Source organism: Hylobates moloch, unplaced genomic scaffold (genome assembly GCF_009828535.3).
Source record: "Hylobates moloch isolate HMO894 unplaced genomic scaffold, HMol_V3 SCAFFOLD_21, whole genome shotgun sequence".
Taxonomy (NCBI): Eukaryota; Metazoa; Chordata; class Mammalia; order Primates; family Hylobatidae; genus Hylobates; species Hylobates moloch.
Window position 1 is genome coordinate 2,224,744 of NW_026652296.1, and position 25,206 is coordinate 2,249,949.

The 25,206-nt window shown below is 51.4% G+C and overlaps 1 protein-coding gene across 1 annotated transcript in view; it reads left to right on the forward strand.

Annotated features, from left to right (window-relative positions):
- The first annotated feature begins 1,271 nt into the window (after window positions 1-1,271).
- The window catches only part of TAF4 (TATA-box binding protein associated factor 4), a 37,187-nt gene continuing 13,252 nt past the window's right edge, over window positions 1,272-25,206 (forward strand). Inside the window, exons 1-13 of the mRNA XM_032143194.2 lie at window positions 1,272-1,440; window positions 2,900-3,019; window positions 5,652-5,771; window positions 6,702-6,824; window positions 8,245-8,334; window positions 9,119-9,367; window positions 12,030-12,177; window positions 12,638-12,752; window positions 15,218-15,387; window positions 15,685-15,815; window positions 16,851-16,976; window positions 18,071-18,127; window positions 18,582-18,701. Of these exons, the coding sequence (XP_031999085.1) occupies window positions 1,282-1,440; window positions 2,900-3,019; window positions 5,652-5,771; window positions 6,702-6,824; window positions 8,245-8,334; window positions 9,119-9,367; window positions 12,030-12,177; window positions 12,638-12,752; window positions 15,218-15,387; window positions 15,685-15,815; window positions 16,851-16,976; window positions 18,071-18,127; window positions 18,582-18,701 (1,728 nt within the window). The 5' untranslated portion in view covers window positions 1,272-1,281. The remainder of the gene's footprint in view (window positions 1,441-2,899; window positions 3,020-5,651; window positions 5,772-6,701; window positions 6,825-8,244; window positions 8,335-9,118; window positions 9,368-12,029; window positions 12,178-12,637; window positions 12,753-15,217; window positions 15,388-15,684; window positions 15,816-16,850; window positions 16,977-18,070; window positions 18,128-18,581; window positions 18,702-25,206) is intronic.

Below are 25,206 nucleotides of genomic sequence, written 5' to 3' on the forward strand. Positions count from 1 at the left end.
AGCTGGGTGTTTGGTTTTTGTTTGATTTCAGCATGGCTTATTTTGAAAGGGTTGTTTTGGGGGGAAGTTTTCTTAATGGGCATAAATGTGGGTTTTTGGATAAGAATTTTAGATGTTAGCCCAGGAGAGGCATCACCATTATTCTTGATACCATGCTGAGTTTCCAAAGAGCTGGAGCCCGACAGCGCTTGAGAGTGCCCCAGCGTCATAGCGCAGGAGGAGGAAGCCCCACGCTCACTTGTCATCATGACCAACAGGAGGTTTTCAGGCCTTACTTCAGCTTTTTCGAGGTTATCGTTTTCCATTCTCCATAAGGGGGAGGAAGGAGAGGCTGGGAAATGCAATGGCCGCCCCCTGTGCCCCGTGGCTTGGCCAGTGTGTGATGGGTGGTGGGGACGGCCGGTGGCGGTGCCTCATTGCACGTGTGTTTAGTTTCTCAGCTCCGTGGTGCTGGGCCGTCTGCCGAGGCTTCACTCGGGAAAGAGTGCAGTGTTTATAGCCCGGCTCCCACGGCTGCATCCCCACCTCTGTCATGGGAAGTTAAATTTAAAAGTTGGACAGTTGTGTTACTGTTTCTAATGGAATTTATAATATAACTGGTTGCTGGTTTTTGAAGCTAAAATTAATGCCAAACCTAAATGGTAGGATTTGCATTCCCGTGATTTAGCTCAAGAACCATGAAGGGCAAATGGTTCTCCTGTCCTAAGGGTTGCGTCGCATCTCTGCGCCTGTGTTGTGGTTGTCAGGGCAGCCTGGGGGCAGCACTGCCCCGCCTCCCGAGAGGAGGGTTCTGGTGAGGAGCCTCGTGGCCCACCCTCCCTCTGTTGGGTCTGGGTGTCACAGGACAGCAGGCTGGGAGACCCTGGAGTGTGGGTCGTAGACATAGTTGTGCCCTCTAGGCCCAGCCCAGCCAACGTGGCCCTGGCACAGGCAGGAGGTGGGGGCAAGGAGACTGGCATGTCTGTGGGGTGTGTGGGCCGGTTGGGGGCATGGGGGCACGTGGTGTGGCCGGTGGAAGCCATTGCTACACTGCCTTGCTGTCCGGCTCATTCATAAAAGGAAGGCTCAGGTGCCATTTTTTTTCCATGGCCTTTTAACAACCTTTACAGTTTTTTTGTCTTGTATACCATCTTGACTCACAAGTGTGTTTCGAGTTTGGGGGATTCGTTACAACCTTTTTTTCCTTGTCACAGCTGTCAGCTTCCCCTGGGTCAGGCCAGGGCCTCCTCATGGCTCTGGGGTGGGTGCATTCCTGACTCCAGGTCTCCTTTGTCTGCAGGAATGGTCCTCGTCCGAAGTGAGAATGGGCAGTTGTTAATGATTCCTCAGCAGGCCTTGGCCCAGATGCAGGCGCAGGCCCATGCCCAGCCTCAGACCACCATGGCGCCTCGCCCTGCCACCCCCACAAGTGCCCCTCCCGTCCAGATCTCCACCGTACAGGTGAGTGCACGTGTGCCCTGGAGTGCGAACCCCTTCCCTGCCCAGCCCCTCTCCCCACGCATTCTGGGGAAGCCTGCAAGGGCCAGGCACAGCCGTGGGAGCGAGGACTGGGAAGTGTGGGCGGCGTCCCGGTCCCATCCAGGTTGGGCCTGGGACGGCGCTGCTCTCCTGTCCTCCTCTCGGTGGCAGGGCCGTGCCCGGCTCAGAGATGCCAGCTCCTGCAGCCCACCTCAGGGCCGGCCGAGTGGGGTCAAAGTGAGCAGTCCAGGGTTGGCCGCCCCGGCCCCTTCCCTTCTCTCCCTGTGGCTTCACCTTCCTGTGCCTGTCCCCTCATCTGCAAAGTAGAGATGGTGCTAGGACCCCACTGGCAGGACCGCCACCAGTGCTGCATGGAGACTCTTAAGGCACCAAGAGTCCTGGAGCCGCTGTGTGCGAGTGGGGTTGGCTGCTGCTGTTAGGGGGCGCATGAGGGCCGCACACACACACAAAACCGCGTCAGCCTTCAGGGCCGAAGCTCCCGACTCCCGAGCTGTGGTAGGGAGCACGGATTCTGACTTGGAGGGCAGAGTGCCTGGGACTCGCCTCTCCTGGCGTGTGTCTGTGTCTGGCCCCATGACTGTCACCTGCACGTGCCCACACGCTGCGTGTTCCTGCTCCGTCTCCTGCCGTGTTTCCCTGGCACTGTGACCCTGCTGCTCTGAATGACCTGGCAGGTTTGTGAAGACTGGAATGACTTGATCAGCATTCTCCTCCTGCTACGTGACCTGCGTACCCTCTGGAGTTGTGCCTCTGTCCCATAGACAGGGACGTAGACGGACGTGCCGGAGGCTGCCAGAGACCACCCAGATCTGAAGTAGCACAGAACAGTGTCCTCAAGTCCGCAGCATCTGTCTGCTGAGTGGGACACCGTGGAAGACACTCGTGGCTTCACTTGCACTGTGGGCATCCCGTTGCAGTCTGCCATCTGCTCTTTCCATGTCAGTCTCTCTCCAAACTTCATGGGCTCAGGACTTGTGGCGTCCCTTTGTCCTGGGCGGCCACCTTCCTTCCCCTCTCTGGCACTGACTGGCCATCTAGCCTAGGGGCGGCCACCTCCCTACACCTCTGCAGCACTGACTGGCTGTCTGCCTTTGCACCCTTTTTAGTGATTGTTAATGAGGTCACATGCCAGCAGCACGAGGACTGATTTCTAGATACCTGCGTTCTTCAGAGATGACCTTTTGTAGACTCTGTTAAGAAGCCTAATGATATGTTTATTGTAGTATAGGAAACTGTTTGTCATACACTTGTTCTTTGGTAAGAAAACTTTAGAATTACAGTGACTTCATTGCAGATCACGGATAAACCTGGGACCCACTCGGATATACTAGTTACATATGGAAGGAATAATTTCTGTGTACCTGGGAGTGGGAATTCCTTTTACTTGCGCTCATTTTAGGTGACTCTGCTTATTTTTCAGGCACCTGGAACACCTATCATTGCACGGCAGGTGACCCCAACTACTATAATTAAGCAAGTGTCTCAGGCCCAGACAACGGTGCAGCCCAGTGCAACCCTGCAGCGCTCGCCCGGCGTCCAGGTGAGAGGGCGGACGGCGGATCTGTTGAGGCTACAGGGGCCATGAAGTGTGATTTCTTTGATGCAGAGATCAGGCCTTAGGAGTTTTTTTTTTTTTTTTAACTGGATACTACGTCAAATCTGGGGAGGAAGGTTCTCTGTGAAGAAAGTGCTTTTTCTTTGACCACCAACATGGGATGTCAGGATTTCTTTTTTTTTTTTTTTTTTTTTTTAGTCACACAGAATTTAACACTAGCAGCACTGTTCAAGCTTTCCACCGTGTTGGAAGCATTAAAACTATGTCCTTACTAATACTTGATTGTAAGGCATGTCTGAAGCAGAAGCAGCCTGCAGTGAGGACAGTGTGTGTGTGCACATGTGGCCTTGTGTGTAACTTGAGGACGGCAGCTGTCGCTAAGGTGAATGTGGCCGAGGCGTCGCTTTCACTGTTGCAGGCACATGGACTGTAATTTTCACCGCACCCTGGGAAGCAGATGACATCGCTCCTTTCATCTCGTGGTGCGGCGCTTACGCTGAGGCGAGGGAGGTTCTGGGACTCACTCCCGGCCATGCCACCTGCATGGTGCCTGCCACGCCATGCCGCCACCTGCCGCTCACGTCCCTTGTCCGTAGTGAGAGCATAGTTCTAGAAGGGTTCTGTATCCACCCTGGTGGCCGCTGGTTTCTAGAACAGCGTTTTCATCTGCAGAGAGGAGCGTGTCCCAGAGCAGGTGCTGGCCCCTCTCCTAGTGGTGCTGATGCTCCTGACAGCTCAGCCTTTGGCCTGCAGATCCCAGAAGGGCTTGTGTGCAGGCCAGGCTGTTCTGGAGGGGGCGGCGGAGGTGTGTGGAGGGGAAGGGGCTGGCCGGTCAGACGCATCTGGTGAGGGAAGCAGCCTTGTTTGGGCAGTCAGCAGGCAGCAGCTGGGAGAAAAATGGTTCAGGGGTTTTTCTTGGTCGCCTGGTGTCTGTGAGCGTCCGTGGATGCGTAGGTCTCTATGGCGCTGGTCACTGCTGGTGAAGCACCTGCTGTGAGCCAGGCAGTGGGCCTGGACGCGCTTCCGAGAGATCCAGAGTCCGTGCCTCAGTGCCACAGGCCCTGTTCCTATTGCTCAGTGGTGAAATGGAGGCTGAGCCCCAGGGGGTGTGGACTCCAGGGGCAGCTCCCCCCACAACCCCGGCTCTTCCACCCTCACTGGGTCACGTCCTGGCTGGCTGCGGTGGGTGAAAGTGGGTGGAAGGGCGGTTCGGTACCAGGGAGATGTGTGCTGGCCTTTGGTGCAGGCCCCGCCCTTGGTGTTTTCCCTGAAGGAGCTTGCTCAGTCGCGTGCTCTGATTGGTACGTCTGGATTTTTGGTTACAGTGACTTTTCTGAGAAAGTAGTGGAGCTTATGGTTAAGTTTTTGCATTATACTTAGTGGCAGACACAATCTGGATATCATCCGAGTGAAGTCTGTGTTCTTAGGAGCGGAAGTAAGTGTGAGGAGTCAGTTCTGATGGGAAAGAAAACTCCCAAAAGATGAGGTGGGTCCTGGGTGCTCCCAGGGTCCAGAAGCAGCAGCTTGGTGTGTCCTTTTACGTTTTCTTCACTGGAGGTTTTTATTTGATGTTTTTCAGTTAAAAAAAAATCCATGCTTCTTGTTACAAGTGAAACGATACACAGGCTTAGAAACAGTCCCTCCACCCTGCTGCCTCCTCACAGCCCTTTGCACCCCTCTCAAGCGGGGCTGGTTCAGAGCTGCTTCCCGCGTGCTGGCGGGGCTGCACCCACCGGGAGGGAGCTGCGCTTGCTGCTCCGGAGCCATTCTCAGGCTTATACTGCCCCCTGCTTTCAGAAGTTGCAAAGGAGTGTTTAAAAAATTGGAGAGAGAAGATGTTGACTGCTAGATTTATACATTGGAAAAGTACTAGTTTAAACTATCAGTAAACATTTGCATTCTGATTATTCATGTAGAATGGAAATGTTAGGAATCGAGTACGGGCCACTGAGTTGTCTGAGCTACCTTTTGGCGTCTGGCTGTTCATTTGCTTAGCAAAGCAGCCCCTCCTTTCTGACAGTTTGACACTGATGACCCATCCTCCATTGCTTGAATCTGCTCTGAAAACTCCCCTCTGTGGGAGGCTTCTTGTCGACACTCACTTTTAGGGAGTAAAGAAGGGTAGGTTTGGGTGACTGCAGGGAGCTGGGGACCCTCCCCTGTGGGAGGCTGCGGCTGTGGAGCCCTGACCGCCCTGTAGCCAGCCTCTGCACCTGGGAGGATGGAGCTTTCAGGAGCGGTTCTTCTGTTTGTTGTTTTGATTTCTGAGAGATGGGGATCTGGGTTGCCTGTTAGGATTATTTACTCTGGTTGCTACGTGACTTTTTCCATGGACTTCTGAGGACTGGGGTCTCTGCAGTGCCTGGCTTTGTGAACGTCCGTTTTTGATGCAGGTGCAAATCGTGCCTTCCTCATGCACTCAGGACTGCGGTCGTCAGGGCACAGGGCAGACGTCCCAGCAGCACTCCCGTGTGCAGCTGGCTGGCAGGTGGCCGGGGTCCTGGGCATCCTGGCCACCGCAGGGAGGCTCGTTTTCTTTTGCTGGGCGTGAGGCTGGTCTCCCCCTCGTCAGCCGGTAGCGTGAGATGCCCTTACCTTGTGTTTTGGATTCTTGTAGCCTCAGCTTGTTCTGGGTGGCGCTGCCCAGACGGCTTCACTTGGGACGGCGACGGCTGTTCAGACGGGGACTCCTCAGCGCACGGTTCCAGGGGCGACCACCACTTCCTCAGCTGCCACGGTAAGAGCCACTCCTTTCCGTGCCTTCAAAGACGGTCAGGCCCGTGGCACAGGTCAGAAAATGCAGCCTTGAGACCTCAGGCCGGCGCCCGTGGCACAGGTCAGAAAATGCAGCCTTGAGACCTCAGGCCGGCTTCTGTCCCAGACCGCTCGCTGCCTGCTTCACGAAGCAGTGAACGGTCTGGGGCCCACGTGAGCGCGTGTGGCTCTGCTGCTGTGCTGCGTGAGGTGGGCCCCGAGGGCCTCAGACCGCAGAAGTCTACAAACAGCAGAAGCCCACACACCTGCCTTTGAAAAAGTCACTGGTGGACTGTCGCATTCAGTTTGTAAAACAGCAGTGCCACCCGTTTGTACATACTCGCAGTGTCGGCCTGTGTCGATAGACATCTTTAAACAGAAAAGTCACTGGTGGACTGTCGTTCAGTCTGTAAAACAGCAGCGTCACCTGTTTGTACACACTCACAGTGTCGACCTGTGTCACTAGACATCTTTAAACAGTGGGCCCCACTTGACGCCTTTTTGGTGTTTCTTTGCTGCGTACTTTTCGTTGCTTTAGTGAGCACATCCTATTTGGTTCCTTCTGTGTCCGTTTGGATTGGCATAGGTTGTCCTTATGGTCAGCAACATTGTAGCAGAGTCTCTTTTCACTTTTTTAATTATTTGCATAGCTGCATTCCTAGAGGTGGCCTTGCGGGGCTGAGGGAGATGCTGACTTCGGTGGCCATGTGACTGATGTGTCTGGGCTGCCCCTCAGAGCACGGCCCAGGGTTCCACTCCCGTCCACAGGCCAAGAGGTGGTGCGTTTTCTTGAAAGTAGTTTAGAGAAGAAATATATGTATCTTTTGTACATACGCATATTTTAGTAACCAAAGACTGTGACAAAAATCTGCCTTTTAAGATTTTTCACTTATATCTTTTTACTTTAATCCAGGAAACTATGGAAAATGTGAAGAAATGTAAAAATTTCCTATCTACGTTAATAAAACTGGCTTCATCTGGCAAGCAGTCGACAGAGACAGCAGCTAATGTGAAGGAGCTCGTGCAGAATTTACTGGTGAGAAACCTTGCCTTTACATTCCCTTTCCCCTAAAGCCGGTTGCATAGAACAGGCACCTGTTGCCGCTGTGACCTGTGCCTGGGAGGCCTGTGCCAGCAGGGAGAGCTCCTCTGGAAGGCTGCAGGCAGAGGGGAGGGGTGCACACCTGTTGAAGGCGTGTGTGGCCTAGCTAAGGAGACTCCTTCCTGGGGCTGGGTGTTCTGGGGCCCGCGCCTGGTGGTCTCCTGGGCTTTGCCGTGTTCTGGTGCCTGTGTCCCTTGTCTGTGGCTCTCTTCTCTGGCTGCGCCAACCATGCTGCACTCTGGCCAGGGTCCCCAGCAGCTCCCTTCTGGCCCTCTCCCCACTCCTGTGTGATCTCTTATAAAATTCCCAGGTGTCCACAGTCCCGGCTGGAACAGGCATTCCGCACCCTGAGCCACCAGAAGCCCCCTCCCCATGGAGCAGACCAGCTGAGACACATGTGTGCTCCAGTGGCAGAGCCGTCCCCCCCCCACCCCTGTCCCCACCCCTCCCGAAACCTCTGTCGCAGTGAATAGCACTCTGTCCCCTGGCCAGAAAGTGGGAGGGAGGATTCCTGGCAGCCTCCCCTCTCCTTAACCCACAGTCCCAAGCTCCAGATCTCTACCCATGGCCGAGCTCTTGGCTGCCCACCTTCCTCAGCCTCATGGCTGTGTCATGGCTCAGGGGTATGCTGGCATCACTGGGATGGCCTGGGGATCTGGAGTGGCTGGTCTTACCGTGCCTTCTCCTTGCCCGCCTGACCATGTCTTCTGAGTCTCTTAGGGTTCACTCCAGGCACCGCCTTCCCACCCTTGTCGCCTGTCTTCCCGACCTTTATGCCACGCTGGCCTCTGTTTCTGAAACAGGATCTGGCCCTCTTGCTCTGGGCTCCCTTTTGTCTGACTGTGGACTCTGGGCACCCTGGCCGCTTGCAGGGGTGGGCACAGCTGTCGTCTGCTCCTGAAGGCGCCGATGCCCTGACTGTCTAGATCCTGTCTGTGTGGCCCCTGGCACGCTGTGACCTCCTGCAGCACTGCACTTGCAGTGCTGGCTTTGGTGGTGGAGTTACTTTTAGGCTGATCTGCCTCCTAGCAAAATGCCTGACACCGAGTAGGTGCCAGGTAAACACTGAGTAAAGACTGGCATTGAGTAAGAGACTTAGAAAAAGACGAGAAGTAGACAGGTGACCCTCCCAGGAGGAGACGTGGTCCGCAGCTGGCTGCACTGCAGTGTCCAGGGTGAGCGCCTGTCACACGTGTACCTGTGGAAGGTGTAGCACGCAGACTTTCCCATCTCGTCTGTCCAGTGAAACTCGGGGCGGAATCAGCCGTAAAATACGAGACCAGAGTGATGCGGGATTCAGAAGTGTGTGTGGAATCTCATTCACCAGAATTTCAACATGGATTTTATTTTTAAGGATGGAAAAATAGAAGCAGAAGATTTCACAAGCAGGTTATACCGAGAACTTAATTCTTCACCTCAACCTTACCTTGTGCCTTTCCTGAAGGTAATTTCAAAGGCCCCGGTGCCTGCGAGCAGTAGGGCCAGGGAGGGGTGGGGCGCAGATGCTCCAAGTGTGCAAGGGCGAGGATGCTCCAGCGTGGAGGGTGCACAGCGCCTGTGCTGCCTGCAGGGGTGGGCCGGGGACTCAGTGCCTGGGGACAGAATGTTAGGTTTTTTTCTGTAAAGCCAGAGCTCCCCTGACACTGTGGCCTTGTGGTTCTGTCGTGCGCAAGGTGGTGAGAAGGGCGTGTGCTTCCTGAAAGTGAGGGGGACGGGGAATGGGGTAGCATTTGCAAAACTGGCTAGGACCAAGGGTTTCAACAGCGTCAGGCTGTCTCTGTTGGGTAATCACTGGTATCAGCACATTTTAAAAAGCAATATGTATATTTGTACATGTTTATGAGGTGCATGTTATGTTTTGTTTACAGTCATAGAATCAGGATATTTGGGATCTGTCACCTTGAGTACTTATTTCCATGTGTTGGGAACATTCAGAATCTTCTCTTCCAGTGATGTTAACATATTTTAAAAAGTATTTTAAAAATATGTCTCTTTTTGTTTGTTTTCTTAAACACATTTTGGACATTTGCTATCAGGAATAATCCTGCTTAGTGGGAGGGCAGGATGGGGTCCTGGCCCCTGACATCCAGACATGCTGCTGTGAGGGCCAAGATCTGTCTTATTTAGCTCAAAAACTTTCTGTAAAAGTTGATATTTCTGAATTTTTAAGCAAGGAAAACTGACGCATGAGCAGCTGCCTGACCCCTCGTGTCTGTCTTTCCACCCAGAGGAGCTTACCCGCCTTGAGACAGCTGACCCCCGACTCCGCGGCCTTCATCCAGCAGAGCCAGCAGCAGCCGCCACCGCCCGCCTCGCAGGCCACCACTGCGCTCACGGCCGTGGTGCTGAGTAGCTCGGTCCAGCGCACGGCCGGGAAGACAGCGGCCACCGTGACCAGTGCCCTCCAGCCCCCTGTGCTCAGCCTCACGCAGCCCACCCAGGTCGGCGTCGGCAAGCAGGGGCAACCCACACCGCTGGTATGGAAGGGCCGCCTGACTGGTCTGCACAGCCCACCGTGCCTCTGCTCCCGCCAGCTTCTTAGATAAATTGGCCACGGCTCAGAAACCTTTTCCAAGCATGCAGGAAGGCTCCTGCTAGAGGAAGCTTGGGTATTACCTTAAATAGTTAAAATAGAAACCAGAGGTTGAGGCCCTGGGATTTTGTATTTTGTCTCAGTAAAATGAAATAGTTCAGTTGGCTTTGAACCACCGGCACATCCCCACCCTGCCTTGTCTAGGGATGTTACTGGTGTAAATGAATGCAGCGTGTTTTTAGAGGATCTTGTAGATAGATGTTCTCTTGGATTAGGAGCAGTGGTCCAAGCATAAGACACGGGCATCCGCGTGGGACAGGTGGGCAGGAGACTGGAGGCAGGGTAGCAGCTCACAGCACAGGGTGGATTTAGGTGAGTCCCGGGAGGCGAAGCTGCGGCTGCTCATAGTGGTTCATTTATGTGCCGTTTGGATCTGGCTTGCTTGGTTTTGTAGTCATGACGTTTGCTCTGCAGCTAGAGAAAGGATGTCTTTGCCAGAAGAGTTACATTTTGAACACATTCCCTTTCATGGGCAGAGGGATCCACCAAACGTAAAAGGGCAGTTTTTAAAAAATGTCAGAGGGGTTTTCTTCCTCTAAAGACAGCTTAAACAACACAGTGGTGCGGGCTCCCTCATCATGAGCTGGTATGTGTTATGATGTTGCACACATCAGAACCAGCTGGGTGAGGAGTATCCATTAGGGGGCTGGCCCTTGTGCTCTGTTCAAGTTGCATTTGTTTTTGTCTTGATAGTAGCGAGGAGACCAGGGTGAAATGGCATGGAGGGAGGGTGTCCCTTATAAAGGCCAGGGAAGCATGGCCACCGGGAAGGGCTCAGCTCCTGTGTAAAGAGAGGGCTTCCTTGCCTTCCTTTTGACTCCAGAGGGGAAGAGATGTGCCGTGCCTCTTGCTTTAATGTAGTGTAAGGACAGAACTTCCCTATTCACTAGTCAGTGGAGCTAGTTTACCCAAAAGGTGGGTTCTGTTTAAGAGGCACAGCCTGTGGGCAATCATTTTCTTGCCAAGTTTTGACCTCTGGTGCACACACGAGCAGCATGGGTGTTTTTAGGATTAGATGCTGTGTTCGGCAGCAGGATCACCCTCTGCGTTCTGCTTCCCTGGGCTCCTGACCACGTGTGGAGTCTGCAGAGTGCAGCCAGTGTGATCCAGGACATCCAATCCATTGCCTGCACCCTGAAGCCTGTGGAGGCAGAACTCAGGCTTCTCCCTGATTTGATGACAGGCTCCCTGCACCACAGGGCCTGGCCCAGGCATTTGATGGCAGGTTCCCTGCGCTGCAGGGCCTGGCCTGAGCATTTGATGGCAGGTTCCCTGTGCCGCAGGGCCTGGCCTGAGCATTTGACGGCAGGTGGCCTGAGCTGCCTGAGGCTCTTCCTGTCCTGTGTGGGTGTTCCTGTTTTGTTGAAGACATGTTTGCATTATAGGCCGCTTCCCCAGGCTCCCACACATGTTCTGCAGCATAGAGTTTACCTGCCAGGGCACCTTTGCAAAATGGTAGCAACTAAATTCTGAAACACCTGGGCCCAGAGGTTTGGGGCCAGGCCTTATGGACTTGAGCATTGGCTTTTGACAGGGATGCCAGTGTCTCTGGGCCCCAGCGTCCTGGGGACAGGGCCAGAGCACAGGCCATGGTCAGCGCTGTCAGGTTTTGGATCTCTGCCTTGTGCCGGAGGTGAGAGTGAGAGGCAGGATGACAGCAGAGCTGGGCAGACCCTGCTATGAGGGGCCCAGCAGGGGCTGGGCGGACAGAGCTGGCCATGCTGGGGGCAGTGGGTGGGGGCCCTTGAGGGTCAAGTTCAGGCAAGACTTAGGAACTCTAACCCCACTCCAGTAGAAAAGCCCTCAGCCTTCTTATAGAAAATTCAGAAAGGGAGCTGGGTTTGGTAGCTCATACCTGTAATTCAGCACTTTGGGAGGATCGCTTGAGCCTAGGAGTTCAAGACCAACCTGGCCAACATGGTGAGACCCCATCTCTACAAAAAAAAATACAAAAATTAGCCAGACGTGCTGGGCGCCTCTGGTCCCAGCTGCTCAGGAAGCTGAGCTGTAGGATTACTTGAGCTCAGAAGGCGGAGGTTGCAGTGAGCCGAGATCACGCCACTGCACTCCACCCTGGGAGACAGAGCAAGACTTGTCTCAAAAAAAAAAAAAAAAAAAATTCAGACGAGTTAGAACCACTTGACCTGTAGCCACCAGGCAACAATGTCACTTCTGCTAATGTTTGGGGGGCAGTAGTCTGCCCCATCCTGGGTTGCTAAGGTCAGCAGGCATCACTTTGCCACCCGCCCCCTCCAGGCCCTGACCAGTGCCCAGGGGCAGCTTCCAGGCAGCAGATCTGCTCCCGCTTGCCCCTTCTGTGCCCACATGGGCACCCCTCGCCCACGTCCTACCCTGGTCTGGCTGCGTCCATGCCCAGAGCATGGTCCTGCAGCCTGCTGGGGCTGAGCTGCACACGGGGTCTTCCCAGGGCTTCTTACTGGGGGCGTGGGGTGCAAAGGAAGGGAAGGGGGAACCTCCTGCTGGGGACTGAGTGACCCCCGGCCCTCGGGGAGCATGCTCACTATTCTCTGCTGGCTCTGCCTCAGGTGATCCAGCAGCCTCCGAAGCCAGGAGCCCTGATCCGGCCCCCGCAGGTGACGTTGACGCAGACACCCATGGTCGCCCTGCGGCAGCCTCACAACCGGATCATGCTCACCACGCCTCAGCAGATCCAGCTGAACCCACTGCAGCCAGGTGAGGGCCTCGCGGGCCCCTGGCCACTCAAGACCAAGGGCTGCTCCCAGAGCCAGCTGCCACTGGGCTTTTATTTAATTGTGGCAAAATGTACATTACATAAAATTGGCCATTTTAAGTATCTAGTTCAGTGGCATTAATTTCATTTACTGTGTTGCGTAACCATCACCACTGTCAGTATGATTTTAAATGTTATTTACGCATTTACCATGGTTAGCTTCTTTATCTGTAATCATTCCTGCGCTTTAGAAACCTTGATGAAATACAGGAAAATAAATGCTCGAGAGGTACAGCTTACACTTTGTACTGTAATTTAGAGTTATTAATCTGAAGTTTTTGGAAACTTTCTTGTAGCTAATTAGGAGAGTGGTAGCTGTGCCCTTGAGCCTGTAAAGCACCAAAGCACATAGTTGATCTAATAAAAGCCTTGTGTGGTTTCCACTGTGTGTTTGTTTTGTAGTCCCTGTGGTGAAACCCGCCGTGTTACCTGGAACCAAAGCCCTTTCCGCTGTCTCGGCACAAGCAGCTGCTGCACAGAAAAATAAACTCAAGGAGCCTGGGGGAGGTTCGTTTCGGTAAGGAATGGGCCTGTGTACGTTGGAGAAGCGTGGCCAGAGCGGAGAAGGGTCCAGAGTCCGTGCTGCTCCATTCCCGCCCATGGGTCTTTCCCACGTGGCCCTGGTGGCCAGGGGCTCCAAGGCTCCTGCTTCACGCTCACTTTGACCTCACGTTCACACAAGCGTGTTTTCCCATACAGTTGGCTCAAAGAGGTTTTGCTTCATACACATAGCCAGAAAGCAAATCAACTGAGTATTTTTATATGAACTAATAGGAAATTCATTTTTTAATATAACATAGTATTTTGAGTTCATTGCATTCATAGTATAGAATGCTTCACTTTCCATGTATTCAACTTCAGAACCCTCAGAAATGCTGTACTGGGCCAGGCGCAGTGGCTCAACGCTTACAGTCCCAGCACTACAGGAGGCTGAAGTGGGAGGATCGCCTGAGCCCGGGAGTTTGAGACCAGCCTGCACAACATAGTGAAACCTTATTCAACAAAAACAAAAAAAATTAGCCAGGCTTGGTGGTGTGCGCCTGTGGGCCTAGCTACTTGGAAGGCTGAGGCAGGAGGATCACTTCTGCCCAGGAGTTATGTGTTACAGTGAGCTATGGTTTTACCACTGTACGCCAGCCTTGGTGACAGAGACAGACCCTGTTTCTAGAAAAAGGAATGCTGTGCTTTGCCTGGGCCAGCTGGAAAGCCGCTGGTCTGAGCATCACCTCAGTCAGGGAGGTGCTTATGGGACTTGAGCAGTGGGAGAGGCTTGGAGTGATCTCTGTTGTGATCAAGGGGCGGTGGAGTTGTGTGTATTTCAGGAAGTCTTTCTGTGAATTTTCCCTTTCCCAGACACTTCATCCCTAAAGGCATCGGGCAGGGCATAGCAGGCCTGGGGAGTGGCTGCGGCCTGAGCCAGAGTCCCAGCCCAAGCAGGGAGAGGTGGCCAGCATGCCTTGGCCCAACGTGAGGCTGATACCTCAGTGAGAAGGGAGGGCACTTAGGGACGTACACGGGTGAAAGAATTAATCAAGGCTACGGGAAGCCTTGGTGTTTTGCTGTCAAGGAGTCAGCGGCCTGGCAGAAGGGATAAAGGAGAGTGACCCCTGTGGGCTGGCTCAGGATTGGAATGCTGACGCAAACCCCTGGGTTTCAGCGTGTCGGTAGGCGTGGATAACCACGGGTCTTGCCGTAAGTTTCTAGCTTTGTCCGCCGCAGGGTCCTGGGAACAGTAACGCCCCAGTAACACTGAGCACCCCTGAGAACACCTAGTGTTCAGAGGTCGTCTTCTAAAAACCGTTTTCCACTAAAATGACAAGGGCTCCTGAGAGAGAAGGCTGATTGCAGGGCGGGGATAAGGAAATACAAGATGAGCGGAGACCGTCCTGTGTCAGGGAGCAGTGGACATGGGCGTGACGTGGACGTGGATGTCAGCAGAGCGGCCTCCCTCTCACAGCCAGGTCCCTCAGCTGGAGCCCTAAGCTGTGCAGCCCAGTCACAGCCCGTGACCGCCAGGGACGCCAAGCCGTGGCCAGACCCTGAGTGAGCACCTGGAGCCCATGGAGGACTGGGCATGAGAACTGCTGTAGAGCCCCTCCCCGAGACGCAACGACCCCAGGAGACGCCAGGCAGGCCCCCGGCCTCGCATTCAAAGCCCACTGCTGGAGGCGGCAAGTGGAGGCTGCGTGCGTGTGGAATTCCCAGCAGGACTCTTAGCCCACGTCTCCTCACGAGGGGGCCGAAGTCAGCCTGGAAGAGGACGTCCTGCACACAGCTGGCCTGTGCCTTCCAGGTGTCAGGGGCGGCCCAGGAGTCAGGAGAGGCTGAGGAACCTTCCAGCTCAAGGAGCCGGACAAGACGTGGCAGCTGCAGGCAGCTGGGATTGGGACGCAGACTGTCCCGCAGGGAGAGGCGCTGCTGGGACCGGGGCCCACGGGGGAGGGTCTGGGGAGGGGCCGTTCATCATGGCCCGGTCTCAATGGCATCCTGCTTCTGGAGGGGACGCCCTTGTCTGTAGGAAACACGTGCAGAATGTTCTGGGTGGAGGAAAGTCAGGTTAGCAACTTTCAGGTGATTCAGGAAAAAATTGTGCGTACTCTTCTTCCAACTTTTCTGAGCCTTTAAAAAGAATTTAATGCTGTCTCTGGCTTTGAAAAGCTTTGCATAGATCAGACCCCCACAGGTCTCCGCGCTGCTCCCGGCTTTGCTTTCTCTGGACTTGAGTCCCCTGCGCATCTGTGTGTAGATATTAACCCAGCGTCAACTCACAGCTCTCCTTCCGCAGAACAATCGAGTTTCCAGGAAAGCAGCGAGGCACCCTCTTTGCTGTGGCAGATGCAGCAGGTGCAGGCGCTGGGAGGACAGAGGCCTGGCCTCTGCACGGCCCTGCCTTCCACGTGGGATTTCCTGCCCTTACCACCCCAGCCCACCTCCCGATGAATTCCTTGTACAGTTAAAATGATCTTTCCTTCTTTCCTCAAGGGACGATGATGACATTAATGATGTTGCATCGATGGCTGGAGTAAACTTGTCAGAAGAAAGTGCAAGAATATTAGCCACCAACTCTGAATTGGTGGGCACGCTAACGCGGTCCTGTAAAGATGAAACCTTCCTGCTCCAAGCGCCTTTGCAGAGAAGAATATTAGAAATCGGTACGTTGGTGTTTAATAACTGAGTCCTTATTAAACAGCTGCGCTGCTGGGGCCTGGGAGCTTCAGGTGAGCACACCTGATACCTGGTCATGTGTTTTGTCTGAGTTTGTGATTTCCACATGGTTGCTGGTGGTGGTTCTTGGGTAAAATGTGGGTACCGCTGCCTTCCACCCCACCAGCCTTTCTGGGCTCCCCTTGGGTTGTATAAAAGCAGTAACTGCCGGATCAGAGATTAGCCGTAAAGAAAGAACTGTGCTTAATGATTTTAAAATACTGTTTTTATTGCCCGACCTTTAGGTAAAAAACATGGTATAACGGAATTACATCCAGACGTAGTAAGTTATGTGTCACATGCCACGCAACAAAGGCTACAGAATCTGGTAGAGAAAATATCAGAAACGGCTCAGCAGAAGAACTTTTCTTACAAGGTAACAGGCTGTTTGCCGAGGAGAGCATCTTTATGTTGTTGGCCCCCACTGTCTGCTGCCTGGAAGCCTCCTCCCCACACCCGGGCAGAGGGCGGTGGGTCCCAAGTGCCTCCATGTTCCTTTTGAACGTGTTTTGGATTTCTTACAGGACTAGATTTTGGGAAGATTTCTTTTTGAGATAGGGTGTCACTCTGTTGCCCAGGCTGGAGTGCAGTGGCACAGTCTTGGCTCACTGCAGCCTCTGCCTCCTGGGTTCAAGCGATTCTTGTGCCTTAGCCTCCCAAGTAGCTGGGATTACAGGCGCACACCACCACGCCCAGCTAATTTTTGTATTTTTAATAAAAGAGACAGGGACTCGCGATGTAGCCCAGGCTGGTCCTAAACTCCTTGCCTCAAGTGATCCTCCTGACTTGGCCTCCTTAAGTGCTGGGATTACAGGCATGAGCCTCTATGCCTGGCAGTTTTTACCTTTTGGAAGGTGATCCTATTCACTTTGTGGCACCTGCCTCTCTCTCTGGGCCATGGGCTGAACTGGCAGACCCTGAGGTGCCACAGTCCTATTCTCATGAAGCAGCTCTTCCAAGTAAAACGTGCCTTCCTCACCAGCAGTCACATGAACACTCTTCCAAGGGCACACTGGGTGAGGTGGTGCCTGCTCCCACAGCCGGGAGGCAGTGCCTTCAGGGCAGCACTGAAAATAAACACACTTAGCCCTTGCTGTAAAAGTAGTTCTGTGTTGCAGCAAAAAAGGTAAATGTTACTTTAAAAAATCTGACAGTATCAAAGTATATAAAAGGGACACTCTCCCACAAGTGTGCCCCTGAGACAGCCAACACGAGACTTCGTTCTGTGGACGTGAGCATTGATAGAGCTCTCGGGCGCAGCGTTTGCAAGGTGGGAGGGATCGGGTCCTCGCCGCATTCAGACTGGACGGAGGGAGGGCGTTGTGCACGGATGGCCCAATGGTGCTAGACAACCCCTTTGCTTGCTGGGCTCTCAGATTTATGACAAGCAGTACTTTAACTTTCTTCGTAGGATGACGACAGATACGAGCAGGCGAGTGATGTCCGGGCACAGCTCAAGTTTTTTGAACAGCTCGATCAAATCGAAAAGCAGAGGAAGGATGAGCAGGAGCGGGAGATCCTGATGAGGGCAGCAAAGGCGAGTGCTTGGCGTCTGCTGCTGCCATCTGGGCACCTCCGTCTCGGCCACAACCTGATGAGCTCACTGAGATGCTGGGGTTTTGGGTGGTCAGAGCATGTTTTGGGCTGGCCTTGAAGCAAAGGTGATGGGTGCTGTCAGTAGAGCTGCAAAGAGAAGCCTCATTCATTCGGCACAAGCATAGATGCTTGAAAAGCGGGGCTTTGGCCGGGCGCGGTGGCTCACGCTTGTAATCCCAGCATTTTGGGAGGCCGAGGCGGGCGGATCACGAGGTCAGGAGATCGAGACCACGGTGAAACCCCGTCTCTACTAAAAATACAAAAAATTAGCCGGGCGTGGTGGCGGACGCCTGTAGTCCCAGCTACTGGGAGAGGCTGAGGCAGGAGAATGGCATGAACCCGGGAGGGGGAGCTTGCAGTGAGCCGAGATTGCGTCACTGCACTCCAGCCTGGGGGACAGAGCGAGACTCCGTCACAAAAAAAAAAAAAAAAAAAGAAAAGCGGGGCTTCTTCAGATTCCCAGCACCTCACGCTCCACACAGTCACACCCAGGTGTGAAGCATATGTTCCCAGAGCCCCCTGTGTGCGCTGGACTGGACTTTTCACACTCATGTTGTCCTTGTTCTAGAACATTCACAGCCAGGCGAGGCGCCGCTCATTGATAGAATCAGACAGGAGACCACAGTTCCCCGGGGACGGGGGTGGGTACTGTGGAGTGGGAGGAGCACTTGCTTTGATCACAGCCACAGGCTGTCCCGTCCCTGGTGTGTGGGGCAGGACAGCAAGGAGCCTGTGAGGTCCGTTCTGCCCGCCGTCATCTGGTCACATCAGGTCAAGTCAGAGCCTGCGATTGGTAGATGTGTTTCAAAGACTGTATCTTACATCCAGATGTTACTGACTTTTCTCAAGATTACTGGCTTTTTTCATGGTGTATGATGTAAATTTGCATCTTTGGCTATAAGCATTTCACAAATTTGCTATGCATTCTTTCACATTACCTAGATGTTATTGTATAGTAAATAAGATAACACATTTGTTAAATGATAAACATTTAGTTCATAACTTACTTTTCTTTTCTACCTCGTTCAAAAATAGTCTCGGTCAAGACAAGAAGATCCAGAACAGTTAAGGCTGAAACAGAAGGCAAAGGAGGTGAGCCCTGTTAGTTGTGGGTGCTCTGCTGCGCACTCTAACGCCCCACGGGAGAGGGGCTAAGGAAACCGTGGCACTTCTGTACGATAGGCATTTGTGTGTCTATTTAAAATGTTTGCCAAGTTTAAATAAAGACAACGTCAAAGGTATTTTCCTGTGCAAACAGTTGGTGTCCTACTTTTAAATTCAATGGTGACTTCCCTTTGAGGGGGCATTAGTCTCTGTGCTTTTGATTTGCATATATTTTCTGAGAGTTTTAAGACAAACATCTGTTGCATTAAAAAAATCTTATTTTTTGGATTATAGAATATGCTTACCATTGAGAAAGCCAAAACATTAAAGAAGTTATGATTTAGAAAACTACAGAAAACCCTTTCGTGTCTATGTATTACGTTTGTAGTAAGTAAAAAACATGCAAGAAATGATGCTCCTTGTTTCCTTTTCAAAATAAAAGATGCAGCAACAGGAACTGGCACAAATGAGACAGCGGGACGCCAACCTCACAGCACTAGCAGCGATCGGGCCCAGGAAAAAGAGGAAAGTGGACTGTCCGGGACCGGGCTCGGGAGCAGAGGTACGGCAGCGCTGTGGGATCGAGGTCCTGGGGGAACCATGGGGAACATCTTAGAGCCACCCTCTTCTAGGGGATGGACACACATAGGGGAATTTGCTTTCTCACCATTTACATGTCGTCTCACCTTTTCTGGAGTATTTGTTTTACATTTGACATTTTAAATCTAAATCAGCTTATTTGTGGATATCACATGAGCTGAAAGTCTTTTTCATGAGGAAGTTTGATTACCGTGATGAGGTTTAGGCTGGATTTGAAAAGGATGTGGGGAAGTTACAACTGTCAGAAGAATGATCTGAATAGGGATCTTGCTGATTGTTCTTCCTGCACAGTGTCTGTGGGGTAAGCCGCTGTGGGAGAATGGACAGTTCGTGGAATGAAGGGGAGGAATTGCCGCCTGCTGCTGTTTGTCCAAGTTCCATTAGTTTCTCGTCTATGTTTGTGGTTGTATCTTTTACTCTAATAATTATAAACCAAGCCTTAACATGTTATTTTTGCTTTCAACTCTCAGTTTTTTTTTTAAGTAAATTACAGGAAGAAAGAAAACAGTCTTTTATGTTTCCCTCCTTATTTGCCGTCTCTGGTACTCTTCATTCCTTCCCGTGGGTCCGTTTCTATCTGCCACCATTTCATTTTGGCTTGAAGGAGAGCTATTGGGATTTCTTGTGGTGCAGGTCTACTGGTGATGGATTCTCTGGTTTTGTTTACTTGAAAAATTGTATTTCACCCTCATTCTGTCTTTTTTTTTTTTTTGAGACAGTCTTGCTCTGTCGCCAGGCGGGAGCACAGTGGCGTGATGTTGGCTCACTGCAACCTCCGCCTTCCAGGTTCAAGCAATTCTCCTGCCTCAGCCTCCCGAGTAGCTGGGACTATAGATGTGCGCCACCACCCCCAGCTAATTTCTGTATTTTTAGTAGAGACGGGGTTTCACCATGTTGGCCAGGGTGTTCTCGATCTCTTGATCTCATGATCCGCCCGCCTCGGCCTCCCAAAGTGCTGGGATTACAGGCATGAACTACCGCGCCTGGCCTTCACCCTCATTTTCAGAGGATATTTTTACTGGTTACAAAATTCTGGGCTGATTGTTTTTTTTCTTGCAAAACTTTCAAGACCTTGTTCCACTGTCCTCTGACGTCCTGCTGTAATTTTTAATTTTTAATTTTTTTAGACGCAGGGTCTCACTGTGTCACCTAGTCTGGAGTGCAGTGGTATGATCATGGCTCACTGTAGCCTCCACATCCCCGGGCTCAGATGCTCCTCCTGCCTCAGCTTCCCAAGTAGCTGGGACTATAGGTGCATGCCACCATGCCTGGCTAATTTTGTATTTTTTTTTTTTTTTTGTAGAGACAGGGTCTCACCATGTGGCATGGGCTGGTCCTGCTATAATTTTTAAGCTTGTTCCCTGTACGTAGTATGCTTCATGTCTCTGGCGTGACTTTCAATCTTTGTTTTGAGATGTTCTTTATTTTTTAGAGGTTTGTTTGTGTTTTTGCTGTGGTTCTCTGGATATTCAGTTTAGAGGTTTGTCTGTGTTGTGTTTTGTTGTGGTTCTCTGGATATTCAGCCTGTTTCAGGTTCTCTGAGCTTCACAGATCAGTGTCTTTCATCAAATTTGGAACATTTTGGCTAATATTTCTTCAGATTTTTTTTTTCCATTTCAATCTTACTTTCTTCTGCTGGGGCTCCAGTTACATGTATGTTAGACCTGTTGATGCTGCCCTGCAGGTCTTTGAGCCTGTGTTCCTGGACGTCAGTCTGTCTTCTCTCTGTGTTCCAGACTGGAAGATGTCTACTGATGTGCCCACGAGGTCCTTGGCAGATGGATTTCTGCCATCTCCAGTTGAAGTTTCCATTTTGTTAATGTATTTTGCAATTCTAAGATTTCCATCGAGTTCTTTTTTACAGTTTATATTTCTCCTAATTCTTTGAGCTTATTATTAAAGCTGTTTTATAAGGTTTTTGTCAAGTTCAACACCTGGGCCATCTCACATTCAGTTTCTCTCGACTGCTGTTTTCCTCGGCCTCGCACGCTTTCTTGTCTCCTTGCATGTCTCATGGTTACCTGCCAAGAGACTGGACTCTGATCTCCCTTCAAGAGTTGATTCTTGCAGGCGGTTGAGTTACTGGCTGACCATCTTGAGTTTGTGTGGTTTTGTTTTTCATTTTGTCAGTAAGAATCTGGGGAAAGCTCAACGTGTTTCTCAAGCCCCTTTAACTTAGTGGGACTCAAGTTGCAAACTCTGTCTTTCCTGTCTGGGTTTGGTTTTAGGCTTTACTAAGGTAGGTCTTACTCTAGGGTCTGATCCTTACGTATAAGGAAAGGTCTTGCTGCTCGGGCAGGCTGGACTCCCATGCTTCTGGACTCCCCTCTGCTCTGCCCGACCCCTGGCTTCTCTGTTTCTCTCTCAGCCCCATGGCAGCTGCTGTCTGATGCACATTGGACGGTCTTGCACTGCTTCTTGGTATGCAGGTGCGCTCTGGGACAGAGTCAGGGTAGTGACCTGATGAGGACAGAGCTCCCTTTCCCCACCAGGGCTGTTGGAAACGTGTGGGTGGGATGTCCCAGACTTCAGTGCTGGAGCTCGCCTGCCCACATGCTAGCAGTGACCTCTGAGAAATGGCTGCCTGATGTGGAGAGGAGGGACTCCAGGTTTAACAGACACGAGAGTTTTGGCAATATGGCATCCCAGAGGTTCAGAGAAATCCCTCCTGGGACAGTACAGGTTAAAATGTCGGGTACAATGTAGGAAGAAAATAAAGATCTTGTCTTTATAAATGCATGTGTGAGATATAGATAAAATAGGGAGATTCTTCTCTGGGCCAGAAATAATAAGTAAGTACAGGTTCCCAAGGCTAACACGGGCTGTGGCCACTGTGCGGCTGGGAGTCTTGGCCCGTAACGAGCCCCAGCAGGAACCTGCACTCACCTGGGCCTAGGCCTGAGTACCCACTGGCTGTGAGGCCCGCAGCCCACACTGAAAATGTAGTTGTAAACCAAGAAAGAACTGCAATTCTGAACAACAACAACATATATCGAGAAGAGCACTTAGAGTTAAGGACTCATTTTTTTGTGGGGGAGGTGAAAGATATTGATTAGCCTTTTTTTTTTTCCTGGATTTCTTTTATGGTTAACTGAATTCTCAAAGGCGTAGATCTTGTAGCCCATCATCAGTTCGAGAACTAGAACGTTGTAATCCCAGCACTTTGGGAGGCCGAGGCGGGTGGATCATGAGGTCAGGAGTTCGAGACCAGCCTGGCCAAGATGGTGAAACCCTGTCTCTTCTAAAAACACAAAATTTAGCTGGGCACAGTGGTAGGTGCCTGTATTTCCAGCTACTCAGGAGGCTGAGGCAGGAGAATCACTTGAACCCGGAGGCGGAGGTTGCAGTGAGCTGAGATTATGCCACTGCACTCTAGCCTGGGTGACAGAACGAGACTCCATCTCAAAAAACAAAAACAACAACAACAAAAAAACAAACAAAAAAACAAACTAGAACATGCTACCAGTCACCTGGGAGATCCCCCACCCTTTTACGTGCCCCACCACATCACAGCTGCTTTTACTTCCCTCCAAAATTAACTGCTGCCCTGACTTTATGGCAAAGCCACGAAGAAACGCCAGGACATGGCAGTCCCCAGTTGTGCAGCCAAGACACTGGTTAGCCTTGCCATCCTTTCCCATTAAACTTGACTTAAAAGGAAACCAGAATTTAAAATTTTTAAAAATCTGTAGGTCCCTTCCACCCCTCCATCACTTTCTTTTCCTTACAACTTGTCGGTTGAAGGACCAGGTCGTTTGGCCTGGGGTGTGTCCTGCGTCAGGATTGCTGGCGGTGCCCTTGTGGTGCGGTTCTGCCTGTTCCTCCGTCCTCTGAACTTCCTGCACGTTGGTGGCTGGACCCAAGAGACTCCTCCAACTCTGGCTGCATCCCTGTGGCAGGACCCTGGCTGCTCTTGTGCCCCCTCATCGCGAGGACACAGGTCTGGGCTGTGCGCTCCGGGGATGGTGGCTGGTCATGCTTCATGCCTAGGACCACTCGTCCCTTGAGGTTGGAGATGGCAGTGCTCTTGTCTGTGAGTTCTTTCTCACTTCCTCATTGGGATATTCTTTTGGAGACTCTTCCTCCATTACTGTTTGGCCACTTGGTGGGTCCAGCTCATAGAGGAGACTCAGGGTAAATGCTCGCATGTTTTCCATATATCCAGGTGAAGAGAATGAATCAGAGGGTGACCAGTAGTTTTATGTTTCAGTGTGTTGTTTTTATTTTTTATCGTTGTAATCTCAAGGACTTGCACATAATCCATCTATTACAGTTCTCATTTTGGTTGCAGTTCAGACTGTGCCATGTTTGGCCAGTGGAAGCATCTCCAGGTTGGTTCCTGAGTCATGCTGGGACATGGGACTGATGTCTTTGCCATCTGGACATTAACATGTGTCAGGCTCACTTTCCACCTTTCCCGTTTCAGACCGAAAAAGTCATTTCTCCAAGAACTGGTTTCTTCTGTTGGGAAATGGTGTTTGAAGAGCACTCGCTGGGACTAGGGATGTATTGCCGCTGGAGTGGGTAGGCCTTTTCAGTGGACAGAGCTAGGAAATGTGTGTAAAAACAGGGTCTCATGGGTTTATATGGATATTTCCAATTCAGGTAGTTCAAATTCAGAGGTATAGGAGTTACCATGTTCAAAATGACGTCTTTATCTTCTACAGTAAGAATTGTGGCCCTGGGCTGCCCCAAGGGCTTGGGGGCTGGGGAGTTGGAGGGGAGGGCAGGAGAAAGAGAGAGAGAAAAAAAAAGAATCCCGGTTATCATGGACATAGGAGATAATAGAATTAAAATATCTCCTACCTTTGGATATAGCCTGAGAATAAGAATATGGGCACTCCTGCCGAGGGTGGTGGAAACAGCCGAAAGTTGTTCATGTGCTTTCTCCCTTGGCCCTGTTTTGTATTTTGTGCTGTATTTATGTTGTCAAAACATTTAGCTGTTATACACCGTAAGCTCTCCCTTTTGCCCTCTTTGAGTTTTAGTGCCATAAATAATGACATGTTTAATGCCGTGACTCGTCTCTATGTTGTGTCTCTGTAGTCATTTTGGTTTTTCCAAATCTCATTCTCTGCTAGATTCTTTTGGAACGCTTCATGGGAACAGCCACTCCCAAGTTCCCACCTGCTGATGAGTTTGTGCCCTTTGTACCTGAAGGTCTGTTGTTTGGCTCACGTTGTATTTCCTGAAGTGTCTTAAAGACGTTACTCTGGATTATTTCCTCCCTAAAGTGTTGCTGTCCAAATGTAATGAGAGTCTCATTTTACTTCCTTTGTAGGCCACGTGTTTTTCTTCCCTGGGCGTCCTTTTTCTCGGAACCCAGGTCATCCCACTGGAGTGCGTCCTGGGGTTGATTCTGCTGGGATGGTGTTCTCAGTACTGGCTGTGTTCTTTCAGTGCGGTCTCAAGTCTCCTTAGGAACATCTGCAATAATGATCCTTTGTGTTTGTTCTGTTCTCTTGTTTCTTTCTTCAGAGATTCCCATTTTCCACATGTTGTATCTTCTTTGCCTGCTGGAGCACTTTTTACAGTCTGTTAATTTTTAAAATCTCTCTCTCTTTTTTTTTTTTTTTTTAGAGACAGGGTCTCTTTCACCCATGCTGGAGTGCAGTGGTGTGATCACAGCTCACTGCAGCCTCGACCTCCAGGGTTCAAGCAGTCCTCCCACATTGGCCTCCCTAAATGCTGCTGAGCCACTGTGTCCAGCCTAATTTCTCTTTTTTTTTAATTTTAATTTTTTGAGGGAGAGTCTCCCTCTGTCGCCCAGGCTGGAGTGCAGTGGCTCTATCTCAGTGTGATCTCAGCTCATGGCAACCTCTGCCTCCTGGGTTCAAGTGATTCTTCTGCCTCAGCCTCCTGAGTAGCTGGGATTACAGGTGCGCACCACCACACCCAGCTAATTTTTTTGTATTTTTAGTAGAGACAGGGTTTCACCATGTTGGCCTCAAGTGATTTGCCCATCTCAGCCTCCCAAAGTGCTGGGATTACAGGTGTGAGCCACTGTGCCTGGCCTAATTTTTCTCTTTTTTAAAAAATTACCTTTTTTGTCTTTTTTGGCTTCCATTTCTCTTAAGGCACGATTTGCTGTTTACCTGCTGTTTCGAGTATGTGTTTCTGAGGTCTTCTGTGGTCTGTAGGGATGCTCTTCTACTTTTTATCCTCTTTTTCTCTCGTAGTAACCTGTCTGGGATTTGACCTTGATGTTTTTCTGTTGCTAATTTCGACATGAGTTTAGGTTTCTCGAACTTGTAACAGGACACGTGGTTCGCAGCGTTCGCTGACTTTGTGGTGCTCCTCTGCGGTTACTTTCGCGTGATGTTAAGAACGGGAGTCCTCAGCTCCTGTGGCTCCAGGGCTCTGTGCGCCTCCCAAGCATCTGGACCTTGCTCTGCCTTCCTTGTGCCCGTCCTGCTCAGTACTGATTCACTCCCAGCAGGTTCTCTCCTGCACGAGGCCCTGTGCTG